The 13,719-nt window shown below is 38.4% G+C and overlaps 1 protein-coding gene across 1 annotated transcript in view; it reads left to right on the top strand.

Moving 5' to 3' along the window:
- Window positions 1–13,046, top strand: part of LOC126183849 (coatomer subunit zeta-1) — a 28,174-nt gene extending 15,128 nt beyond the window's left edge. Inside the window, exons 4-5 of the mRNA XM_049926136.1 lie at window positions 12,328–12,418; window positions 12,704–13,046. Coding sequence (XP_049782093.1) covers window positions 12,328–12,418; window positions 12,704–12,751 — 139 coding nt within the window. The 3' untranslated portion in view covers window positions 12,752–13,046. The remainder of the gene's footprint in view (window positions 1–12,327; window positions 12,419–12,703) is intronic.
- Window positions 13,047–13,719: the final 673 nt, after the last annotated feature.

The raw sequence follows: 13,719 nt of genomic DNA, 5'->3' as shown, positions 1-13,719 counted from the left end.
TTCACTTGGAATGGAATAATTTTAAGTTTCAGTGGAATCCCAGTTCCAGAGTACTGTACAAAACATCTGGCAGTTGTTACAAAATTAGCTCTGTTGAGATTAAACTTCAAAGTGTTGTTACTCAATAGTCTTATGTAAGGAAATAGTGTAATTTTTAGTTTCCGTGACATGGCACTCCTAATATGATACTGTCACTAGGAAACTGTATGTGAAGTAAACTGTCCAATTTCGATTGTGAATTTGCTAAGTGAAGTAACATTTAATCACTTGAGAGCTGGAAAACCCATTTCGATATCAAAGTTCTGTAAAAGTCACATTTGCAGTTGGTAAACAAAACCCCCAATTTACGAAAATCCTGTGAATATCTTCATTAAGTAAGACAAGCATGTCACATTGCCCAAAGAGAACTAAAAAGGAAACAAGCTCACTCTCAACTTTGGGAATGTTGCAGTGTGAAGAGTTCCAGGACATAAACATAAGTTCACATCATCATACAACTGTCAGATTTCAAACTTTTCTCTTTCTTTAGACCTTACACCAGTGGGAAGTAACCTACTTTATTCCAGCTGGTTGGAGTCAGAACCATAATGGTGGACACTGCAGCTCGCTCACATTTCACAAAATAAAACATATAACTATGCAGATTTCCTTAACATCACAGAACACACACGTTGAAACACGTCCTTTGACACAAAGGAAGGTAAAGTCAGCAAACAGTTGTATTGGGAAAATTAGAACATAGGTACTTGAGTTACAGCGGAAATAAATTTATTGAGGAACATTTGATGAAGTCGGTGAAAATAAAATTACCATATAAATTATTTGAACTGCTTTCAGAGTCTTTGCAGAGGGAAGGCTTTATGGTGATGCGAAACTGTAGTGTTGTCTGTGCCTGATGGATAATGCCGTTCTGAGTCAACAACAGATCAGTGGTGATTCTGAAGTTGTAGCAGGTTCATTAACATTACATCCTCTTGATTTGTGTATAATCCGTTTAATGGCAGTAGCGTTCGTCCATCAACTCTGATGAATAGGCCGGTCAGAAGAAACTAGTCTTGTAGTTAATTAATGTCGGTATTTAAGCCACAACAAATATTTTTGCTATGACAAAATTCTTATTATCAAGTTCACAGATTAGAAAGTGTGTGGAATCACATCAACTAGCAAAATATGAATATGAAGTTTGTCTGTCTTTGCCAGATGGGTGACCTCCACCAACTTGCGGTCTGGCTGTCAACATTCACGGTTTTGTTTGCATGAAAATATTGCTATAAGTGCTTTCACTGTCTTAATCCATTTAAAATGTGCCTACAACAACTTGGCAATATACCTGGGAAGCACACCACTAATTTATCACACCAAGAAAACCTGAGGGATCACATATCATCTTGCAAATAAAAATTATAAAACTCATGCTGTTCAATTCGTACCAGCGAATTCAGCTTAGTGAAGCAGTAATCCCAACTTTCTTGTGTATATGTTGTCGGTATAGCCCGTAGCATTTCAAAGAGCTCGCACCATTTGAATCATTCTAATACATTCTTCATGCAATACAGTCCATACAGTATATGAAAGTTGTGTTTTCTGCAATATATGGCATACTTTATATTCTGACATGGCACAGACCCGCTACTATCTCTGCGTTCAGGCAAACTCGCATGCACCAACAATGTTTGATTCTCTATAAATGTATCGCTCTTTCTGTCCATCTTGTATAGCAGTTCATTATACTTGTCACATTCAGTCAAGTTATCCCAAAGATTTACAAGAAAATTAAGATATTGATGCCCAAAAATAAAACATAACAGTGATTTATTATTTATTTATTTATTGTATTTCATACATGAATGGTTCTTTAATCACAAAAATAACATACGAATAATAAATACTCAGCATAACATAATAAAAGGGTGATGCACAGTTATACCTTTTACTTTAGAATAAAACACATGAACTAGCACAGATGTGTGTAGTGTTCCCGTATTACAGTGATTTGAGAAGAGAAAAAAGTAATACTACTCAGAATTTGCAATGTTTTCTCACAGTGCATATCAAACATGCGAATCTCATGAGATTTTATTGTGTCCTGAGATTCATACGTTGATGGTTTGAATTTAAAGACATGCTGTGTGATGCATTGTGCGTTGGGTAGAACAAATAAAAGAATAGCATGTGGGAGTCAAATTGCACGATTCATCATGTTACTTAAGAACTTTGAATGCTCGTTACAGCTTTTTAACGGGGGTGGGGGGTAGAATACAAAAACCAAAATTCAAATGTTGGTATGTTGACCTATCGATACTTCTGTACTACTGTATAAAGACAATTTGTAGTTTAACATTCTTACCAAAAATCTCAAATGTTCTAGACTTATTTATTTCAAACAATGGAAAATCAGGACTGATTTATTTCAAATTTTTTACACGATACTCTAATACATTTTCTGATAGACATGGGCTACATATTGCTTTAAAATATGTGGTACACAAATGTATATATACATATAAAACACACGAGGGAAGTGTTAGCAAAATGCTCAAAAAGTTCTTCATCGATTTTGTTCAAATTTTTGCACAATATTGTAATAAACACTCAAGCTGACATAGGCTACATACACTGCCAGAAAAAAATTAGTGCACCCTTTTAGAGGTTTCAGATTCACTAGAGATTTAGTGTTGCAGCAGTATGTATCGAGTACATGAAATTATTACATTTACAGATCAATAGCACCTGTGGTTCTGTGGTACCGGGTATTGACCCATGCTGAAACACCCACATTAATACAGGGTGTAGCCTCTGCAGGCGGCAATGCAGGTACTGACTTGGGCATCCAGTCGCTCATACAGATGGTGAATACTATCCTGGGATACATTGTGGCACACCTGCTTGACCTTTTAACAGAGTTCCGTAAGAGTTGTTGGTTGACGAGTCGCACAAGTCAACTCTCATCCTTTCATATCCCACACATGCTCAATTGGAGACAAGTCTGGAGATAGTGCTGGCCAGGGAAGTTGCTGCATGTCTTGCAGAGCACCTTGAGTTTCATGGGCAGTGTGTGGGCAAATGTTATCATGTAGGAGCAACACATCACCTTCTTGTTGCAAGACCAGGTTTAACAACATTCTGCACATGGCGAGTGCTGGTTAGCTTCCCCTCCAGAAACACTAAAGGTGAATGAGAGTTGTAGCTTATCGCACCCCAGACCATAAGGCCTGAGGTGGAGACATTGTGTCTTGGACAAATGCACTCTACGAGAGAGCACTTACCAGGTCTACATCGTACACACAAATGACCATCACTTTTGTGCGGGTGGAATCTGCTTTCACCACTAAGGACCACAGCGTGCCAGTCCACGTTCCAAGTCATTGTCTGAGGGCACCAGTCAAGCCAAGCACATCGATGCTGTGGCGTGAGCTGAAGATTGGCTAGAGGTGTGCGTGCCTGTAGTCCTACTGCTAATATCTGGTATGCAACAGTTTGTGTTCACGTGTACCAAACGTGGTGGCACAGTGGTTAGGACACTGGATTCGCATTCTGGAGGATGATGGTGCACATCCGAACATCCTGATTTAGGTTTTCAGTGATTTCCCTGAATTGTTTGGGCTAACACTAGAATGGTTCCTTCAAAAGAGCATGGCCGATTTCCTTCGCCATTCTTCCCTAATCCAAACTTGTGCTCAGTCTCTAATGGCCTCGTTGTCAGTGAGATGTTAAACACTAGTCTCCTCCTCCTCGTATTGACATATCTGGGCTCGCAAGCCCAGTTAGCTGTGCTGTGGTAGTTGTGCGATCTGCCATTGCTGCCCTTGCAATAAGATGACCCTGAAAGGCATCTGTGCTGCTTGGACATCCCAGAACCTTGTCTACAGGTATGAGAATGTTCATGTGATCACTGATACCAGCATCATTGCACAACTGATGCAGCATATCCAATTTGTGTGACAATTGACTGAAAGGACCATTCTGCCGCATAGAAGGCCATAATTTGACCTCTTTCAAACCGTCAGTTGGCCGTAGGTAACATGAGTGTGTCTCTGGCATGGTTGCCTGCTTGCTTCACACGTCCGCACCACACTGAGCCTTCTGGCTGTGAGCATTCCTTATTAAAGGGTAGATACAGATGGCACTCTCATAGCTATGCCACTACACTACCTGTTGGTGGATGATGTTGAAACCAAACCATTCTCAGTACATTCATGATCCCCCACATGGCATGTGCCATCGTCAGATTAAAATCAGTGTTGTCTTTCCATGTGTACCAATTACTGACTTAACCTGTAGCATTGGACACCTAATCACCCTCAAAATAATTCCCTTAGCACTCCACACGTTTCTACCAGTGGTGCCGCCATCGTTGGAAGCATGCCAAAAAAACCTGTTTCAGAATGGAGTTTTGCTCAGCTTTCATTGTTGTCATAATGTTCTCTTGTCTGACATTGTGTTCCTTCCAATGGCCTCTTGAGTTTGGGGAACAGCTAGAAGTTTCAGGGGGCTGTATCAGGAGCGTAAGGAGCCTGTTGAAGCACAGGAATCTGATTTTTTCATCAGAAAAGTCGAACAAAGTGTGAGGAATGTGCTGGAGCATTGTTGTGATGGAGGTGCCAGGTTCCTGTTGACCGCAAGTGTGTTGTCTTGCACCATACAGCATCATGTAAATGACAAAACATCCCTGTAGTATTCTTCGGTGGTTGGCTCTGTGGTGTGTAAGCATGGTGTACCAAACTGCAGGTTGGCTCTGTGGTGTGTACACATGGTATACCAAACTGCAGGAGTCAAAGAAAGCAGTCAGCATGACTTGGACGTTGCTGTGCACTTGGCAGGCCTTCTTTGGTCTTGGTGACAAGGAATGCTTCCATTGTGATGACTGGGATTTGATTTCCACGTCATACTCATACGCCCGGGACTTGTCACCAGTGAGTATGGTGTTGACGAAGTGAGAGTCACTGTTTGTCGAGTCCAGCATGTCCTGTGATACGTCAGCACAAAGTTTTTTCTGCTCAGCCATCAGCACTTTCTTCACAAATTTTCCCGACACTCTTGTGTGATACCCATAGCACCATCACCGAAAGCTGTAAGCTGCTTGCCACAACTGACACTGTTGGCATGCAGGAAAAAATTCACTCAAGCGAATGAAAGTTGAAGGTTGGTTCATGCATGTGTGCTAGATTCAGATCCATCATATGTTCGCAAAAATAATTAGATACTTTTCTAACAGACCTCATATATGTGTATTTGAAAATTTTACATGATGTGCTAGTAAACATTTGGACAGACATAGGCTGTATATTTTTTTAAATATAAATTTGATATGTAAAGAGGAAACATAGGTAAGCAAAAATCTCAAAAGTTCTTGACCAATTTAATTCAGATGTTTACATGATGCTGTAATATAAATTCAGATGGACATAAGATACATATTTCTTTAATTTATGTGATATATAAATGTAAATATGGTACACAATGGTGAAAAGTTAGCAGAAAAATCAAAAAGTTCTTAACGGATTTACTTGAAATTATTGTGTGATACTCTAATAAACATTTGGACAGTATATTCCCCCCCCCCCCCCCCCCCCCCCATATATGGGGGCAATGTTGGCAATGAGGATCACCCTGTGGCTAAACATGCCTTGGTGCACGGCCAGCACATCTTGGCACAGTGTTACACCGTCCGGGTTATCTGGATACTTCCCACTAACACCAACCTGTCTGAACTCCGGAGATGGGAACTTGCCCTTCAGCATATCCTCTCTTCTCGCTATCCGCCAGGCCTCAATCTCCGCTAATTTCTAATTTCAATCTGCCGCCGCTCATACCTCACCTGTCTTTCAACATCATCTTTGCCTCTGTACTTCCGTCCCGACTGACATCTCTGCCCAAACTCTTTGCCTTTACAAATGTCTGCTTGTGTCTGTGTATATGCGGATGGATATGTGTGTGTGTGCGAGTGTATACCTGTCCTTTTTTCCCCCTAAGGTAAGTCTTTCCGCTCCCGGGATTGGAATGACTCCTTACCCTCTCCCTTAAAACCCATATCCTTTTGTCTTCCCTCTCCTTCCCTCTTTCCTGACGAGGCAACCGTTGGTTGCGAAAGCTAGATTTTTGTGTGTATGTTTGTGTTTGTTTGTGTGTCTATCGACCTGCCAGCGCTTTTGTTTGGTAAGTCTCATCATCTTTCTTTTTAATTAATTTTTCCCACGTGGAATGGTTCCCTCTATTATATATATATATATATATATATATATATATATATATATATATATATATATATAAAAGCAAAGATGATGTGACTTACCAAATGAAAGTGCTGGCAGGTCGACAGACACACAAACATACACACAAAATTCAAGCTTTCGCAACAAACTGTTGCCTCATCAGGAAAGAGGGAAGGAGAGGGAAAGACGAAAGGATGTGGGTTTTAAGGGAGAGGGTAAGGAGTCATTCCAGTCCCGGGAGCGGAAAGACTTACCTTATATATATAACAAGGTTCAGAAACAGAAATAAGTAAATAATCCTGGATCACACCCATATATATATATATATATAATAGAGGGAAACGTTCCACGTGGGAAAAATATATTTAAAAAGAAAGATGATTGGACTTACCAAACAAAAGCGCTGGCAGGTCGATAGACACACAGACAAACACAAACATACACACAAAATCTAGCTTTCGCAACCAATGGTTGCCTCGTCAGGAAAGAGGGAAGGAGAGGGAAAGACAAAAGGATTTGGGTTTTAAGGGAGAGGGTAAGGAGTCATTCCAATCCCGGGAGCGGAAAGACTTACCTTAGGGGGAAAAAAGGAGGGAAAAAAGGACAGGTATACACTCGCACACACACACATATCCATCCTCATATACACAGACACAAGCAGACATTTTTCTGCTTGTGTCTGTGTATATGAGGATGGATATGTGTGTGTGTGCGAGTGTATACCTGTCCTTTTTTCCCTCCTTTTTTCCCCCTAAGGTAAGTCTTTCCGCTCCCGGGATTGGAATGACTCCTTACCCTCTCCCTTAAAACCCAAATCCTTTTGTCTTTCCCTCTCCTTCCCTCTTTCCTGACGAGGCAACCATTGGTTGCGAAAGCTAGATTTTGTGTGTATGTTTGTGTTTGTCTGTGTGTCTATCGACCTGCCAGCGCTTTTGTTTGGTAAGTCTCATCATCTTTCTTTTTAAATATATATATATATATATATATATATATATATATATATATATATATATATATATGGGGGGGGGGGAATGTTGTTAGTAAAAAATCTCAAATTTGTTGCCTGATTTATTTCATATTTTTAAATGATATTCTAATAAACTTTTGGATGAGCATAGGCTATATATTTTTAAAATATTTGTCATATGTAATGGAGAAAAATGTTAGCAAAAATCTTGAAAAGTTGTTGACTGTTTTACTTCAAATTTTTGTAGTTTACTCTATGTATAGTTTTTTAAACAATAATGAACAGATTTTCTGTGCATGCATATAGATTGCTGCCTAACTACAAATGGCTGCCATGAAGTGTCACGAGGACACGAAAAGAAAATAACTTTTTATTCTGCTTTACCTCGGCTTATTACATTGCATGTTGACACAAGGTTCAGAAACAGAAATAAGTAAATAATCCTGGATCACACACATAACAATGTAATTTTTTTTACCTAACTACGTATAAAATGGCAGACGTTGCAGACAGGAATCTGCAGGTGTGCTGAAGTTCTGTCCTCAGTGACCAGAGTTCTACCTGGAAGTAATATAGAGATCACTGATGGGTAATAATTGTGTGAGCTTTTTAAGCCCTTCCATCTGAAGCAGTAAATGTTGCTTTATGTTGAACTGCTAATACATCAATTGACATTTTTTTAGACTACAGTAAGCAGGTTCAGCTGGATGTAGAGTGCAGTAATTATGCAGAGCTAAAGGGGTTTGTGCTAGACAGACTAGCATGAACAGAATCAAGTCCTTGCACCAAGGACGACAGCAATACCAACACCAGCAACAACAGCAATTACTAGTACTGCTGCTGCTGCTGGTGGTGCTGCATAACTTCTGGAGCACATTTTGACATGATCCCTCTGGAATATTCTCCTTCATAAATAATAATTGTAATCACAAAGTACAAGCCATTAATTTTATTTCATCACACACTCAGTATATTTGCAGTTTAGGTCAAAGCATCAGCTGGTATTTCAGATCCCGAGTGTGAAGGGATTTAGATTTTTCACCATTTTAGTAGCAAAGATGGTGCAGTCAAATCACTCTTGCATAATTCAGCTAGTTGATACCAGTTATGTCCACTGATCTCATTTATTTGAGTTGATTTTAAAATTTCAGTCTCAAACAAATGAGTTTGAGCAAAAGTTTGTGTAATTTTTCCCTTGTATTATCAGGAAGAGTGAGATAGAATGATAGTGTAAATTTATAAATTTGTGCTGAGTGATATTGATCTTCACAATCAGTTTAGTCGAGAAAGAGGAACTAAAGCTGTCCTGGAATTAAAAATAAATTGTACTCCACTCAAGATGTAGTGCAGTTTGTGGAGAGGAGTACATATAAATGAATTTTTCACACAGTGAGAATCTGTCTAATTGTGGCAATAAAAGCTCTGAGTTTATTGATATCAGCTTTGTCTAGGTTTTAAATGTATGAAACCAAGAAAACAAATAAGCTTTCCTGTTTGTGTAGACATGCAGCTAATAATTGCTACCATGCATTCTGTAAGTAGTGTTCTGTCTGCACTTTCAGCTTAGGATGTGAATTAGCTGAAGATTCAAAAATAATGGAATGATTGCATGGTAGCATAAAATGGGGAAGTATCGTTTTAAGTGTATTGCAAATAAAGAAAATGCCACATGTGTTTTGCTTTATTGGTAAAGCATCATAAATGGTGATTTTTTAATGTGTGAAGGTAACTAATCTTCCCCCTTTCCTCCTCCCCACTCCTGTAATTTGAAACTAGGGTATTCTTTTATACCTCTGAAAACTTGAGGAATTTGTTTTTACTCTTAAAAATGGCAAAAATATTCCAAGCTTTCAACATAGTAAGAAAGGAACCATACACTACTTGTTTCAGAAATGTCAGACACTAGTCACACACAACTTGAAAATTGATATTATGTGCTGGCACATGGTCTGCTTAAAGATCACTTGCTACATGTCTCCAGTTCCCTGGTAATGGCAGTAGGCACTGTACCACAAGGGGAAACAAGTAATAAAGTAATGCATGAGGACACAGGATGTCTGTGACATACCCTTGCTGCATCAGAGTTCCCAAAATCACTACTAGCCATGACCTGAAGTCATACCCGATGGCTTCCCACTCCATTACTGAAGGAGTAACACCATTGTGCCTCTTCAAAAATTTGGAAGGATAGGACCTCTCCCCAGGTCCCAGCCATACTTGTTGATGATGGTGATCTGGGGTACTATAGAACTGCGATACATCGGTGAACACAATGTGATAGTATTCATCAACAGTCCATGCTTCCTGGTTACACCACTCTAAATGCAGCTGTTTATCTTGTGTTAATGGCAGCCTAAGCTTGAGATGGTAATTCTCTAGTCCGGCTGCCGCTAGTCTCTGACCAATAGTGTAGGATGGCACACTTTGTTCAGCTTTCCCCATAAATCTAGTGTGAAGAATATAATTCTCACTTCCTGAGTTGCGTATTGTTGATTCCCCTGGGGAAGGGCAGTATACCTTGCTAATACAGTGCTGTAAAGATCACAATGTTAAACATTAAAAACAAATAATGTCTCTTTAGTACCTGCACCCAAATATCAAACGGTGATCAGTTGGGTAGAATATGAGATCAGAAGATATCATCAGGCTCAGTAACTTATATTTGAAAGGAACTATACAGAAAACTTTCCTAAGTTAGCAGTGTTCAGTAGCTGTAATTTTAATTATTCTGTTTAGTGATGATCCTTATATATAATGAGGCCATTGCAATACTCTCTCTTCTGCCAGTTTTTCCAATCATATTTCATTCTTGCCTTGGGGAAAACCTAGTCAGAGAGAGAGTTTCCATTGATTAAGTGAGCTTCTGGGACATAATTTTGTGGAAATTTCGCCTGCCTGTGTTGAATATTAGAGAGGTCGTGAAATAAGAACAGTGAAGAGCTGTTAATGTTGTTCACCGTTTTAATTGATAAAATTCTTACACTTTGCATGTAACTAGCTTTTGTACTTAAACTGTGATTTGAAATAAGTTATCCTTGTTCAAAGGGTTTTGGACTTTCAATAATTCGATGTATAGATGATGAAAATTTTGAACTGATTTTAGACAAACAAAGAAATCTCTCCTCCTCCTCCTCCTCCTCCTCCTCAGCAGATTTATAATATGCACTGAAGTTAATATGTTGTATGAAGCAGTTCCCTGTGAATGCTGACATGGTTGTTCAAAGTGGTATGCAAATGAGATTAACTGCTGCTTCAAAATGCCTTCTCATTATCATCACAATCGCTCCATGGGCCCAAACTTCACCAACAGCCTCCTTAGAATGCAAAATTCTAAGCTTTTTTAAAAGTCTATTGAATAAATGCATAATGTCACACCTGTATTTATTGTGTTATACATTGTACAGATTCATGTCTGTTTGCTGAAGGGCACTGGTTGTATAAATTTGTGCTGTGTCATTATGACCAATCATCATCTGAAACATGCTGCAGCGGATGTCCTAAAATTAGAGGCACATAGTTTTTCACACTTATTCTATATCATATTTTTAAAGCAGGTTGAGTGTGGTGATAGTGGTTATATTTAGGACACACATTTGGGAGGAACAAGATTCAAATCCTTTGTGCTTATTCTTATTAAAGGAAGAAGTAGCAGTTGCAGTGCTTGTAGAACATTTCAGCATTCCGAGTGTAGAGTATAAAAACTTTCTTACTTAAAAATTTGTTAATCATGTGTCTCTTTAGTGAAAATACCCACAAACAGCACTGAAGAAATTTTTCCAACAGTGTATGCTTTGTTTACTTTCTAGAACTTCTTGTTGAAACTTATATCTAGTATCCATTTTGAATCTGTTTCTTGCTTCAAAGAATCATCATCAGCACTCTTACCTTTCATTTATTTTTATTATAATGCAACTGTTAACACTAGTGCCAAAAATGACTATAATCTTACTCGCAGTTCCATTATTTTACATGACAGAAGATGTACAATTTTTCTCTAGCTAAAGAGTAAAATTCACCAAAGATTGCTAAAGTCAGAAAAAATAATCAACAAACTTCAGAATTTGGCACAGTTAACATGCAAAATTGAAACTCATTCCTTTGTTGTGTGAAAAGTGTGTTTGTAGAACAGCTAGCAGTATTATGGTTTGGATTAATGTAATGTGCAGTGTTAAATTGTGTTGGAAAATAAGTAGCAAACTGCTGTTTCATCAGTTAAATGTAACAGAGGGCCAAAGTTCGGGAATTCTTTCTCAAGATAGGAGGAAATCCATGTACATATTTCTTGACATAATCCAGTTAAGGGCCTTGGAAATTGTAGAGACCTTAAAATACTACCAACAGAACCCTCTAGGAGTATTGTCTGGTGCTCTAGGTTTGTGTGTAGAAGTGGCCTCTTTGTGTGGAGAAGTATGTCACCAACAGAGAGACTGCTAGAAGATTTTACTAAGAAACTTCTCAACGTCCCAAGAGAGACAATCCAAATATGGCACTGGCACTCTTACTCTGGAAGACATACCTACCCATTGTACCTGGAGGTATGACTTCAAAACTACAGCTGCTTGATGTCATAAACATACCATTCGAAGATAGTCCCCATAAACAGGACTCCAGTTGGCTGTGAAATTATGCACTCACTCCATATGGCAAGTTTAAAGAGCCCTCAGTTAGCCTTGTGTGTGAGTGGTTTCTCTCTTCATCACATTCTACTATCAGAAGGGTCAATGAGTGTCATATCCAGTGCCATGGAAGGTAGTCAGGACAAAAAGTGACAGAAATGCTGATAACAATGAAACAAATACCACTAGCATGAAGTTAAGTGACATCAGTGAAGAATAATTGGAAGACTGGTATTTCTGTGTAACTTATTGGCATTGCTACATAAAAGAATGTGATTAAGAGTGACTAAATTGTGAACTGTATTTGAAAATGGATGATGTGACAGATTTTTTCCTGCTGAGGTGCTCTCTTCCCCCACTCGAGATTAAATATGCAGCTTATATTTGGGCCAATGCAGTAATTTAACATTTTTTTATGTTAATACAACAGTCAGATGGAAGTTTTCATGCTATTATTTTAAGAGCAGCTTCATTTAAATGTTGACATATTTAATGACTGATTTATTTATGTATATTGTTTCAATCTGTACAGGATTATTATGGAAGCAGATCCATCTGCCCTTGTTTCAAGAGTTGCTTTGAGAGTGGATGACATTCCTCTTGGTGATCAGACTGTCTCTCAGGTAAATCTGAATTTTCAATTAAGTTATAAATTACCTTTTTTCTTTATGAGGCAGTGTAAGTGTCAGACAAAGTGGTGTCACTGCCAACTTGTAGGTTCAGTACCGTCAGTCGCTTTGAATTTCTCTTGCCATTTCTGGCTGGTTATTGACACATAATTAGCTCTGATGGAGATTTATTCATTGTTCATGTATAAGAATTGCATACACGGTTGTCTATAATTTTGAGCTATAAATCTGAAGACATATTTCCACTTGTTAAACTGTGCTTTGTATCACTTCTTACAGGTCTTCCAGTCAGCGAAAGAACAGTTCAAATGGCCCATTCTAAAATGATGGAGGCTGACATAGGCTGGCAGAGCCAGTATGAAAAGTGATTAGAGGAAAATTGAAAGTGTACAGGCAGTGGGATTGTGCATTAAAGGATTGACAGTCTATGAAAAGTATATGTTTGTAGAAGTGAGATGGACTTGCTGCAGTGAACAAACATTTGGTGTTTTGTGGATGAAACGTGTAATGTTGAAAGTGTTGGTGCCTTGTAATTGGAGTGACTTGTTGCTCATGTACACTTTTTTTCTGAACAGCCATTCCCTTCCCTGAAAGATCCTTATTAAATAGACATTACCTCAAACATATTTTTTATAGATGTTATCCTCCCCTTGGCCTTCTCACTCAGTGTTTTACTCCAGTTAAGTTTGCAACATTTTATTTTGCATTCATTGTATACCATTCATGTTTTGTTTAATGCCCAGATGTTATGAAGCAATCCCATTCGATAGCTGTAACATTTTATTGTGTGTTTTATGGCATACACCATCCACACTTTCAGTACTTTGGCTACGGCTGCTTTTTTGTGTAATCATATGAGTCAGTTGCCTTATACTTGCTTTCAAGACAGAGTATGTGATGTCCATTTTGATGTGAAATAACTAGTAGTACACAACAGTATTACAGTGCAATGTGAAGCAGCATAGAAGAATTAATCAGATGAAACACATTGAAAAAAGTCAAGTTTGTGTCAACATTTGTGATAAAGAATGTTTGTTATAATAAGAACATTGTTCACCTTTAAGTTCCAGTGGTTGTAGAACAGTTTCGTCAGTGTTGTGTAGATACTAGTGAGAAATTTCCATTCTGAAAATGTGTCTGCAGGGCACCTCATGAAGAATAGCAAAATGTGGGGGAGAAAAGAGATAGACCTTCTATTTTTTATTTCTCTATAGGCAAGATGAAATTTGATTGAAGAAAGTGCGTAATTTGGAAGTATCAGAAGTAAAATTTGGTAATTTCATTTCTTCAATGAA

The sequence above is a fragment of the Schistocerca cancellata genome, chromosome 4, assembly GCF_023864275.1.
Source record: "Schistocerca cancellata isolate TAMUIC-IGC-003103 chromosome 4, iqSchCanc2.1, whole genome shotgun sequence".
Lineage (NCBI taxonomy): Eukaryota > Metazoa > Arthropoda > Insecta > Orthoptera > Acrididae > Schistocerca > Schistocerca cancellata.
This window is presented reverse-complemented; position numbering and strand designations above follow the sequence as displayed.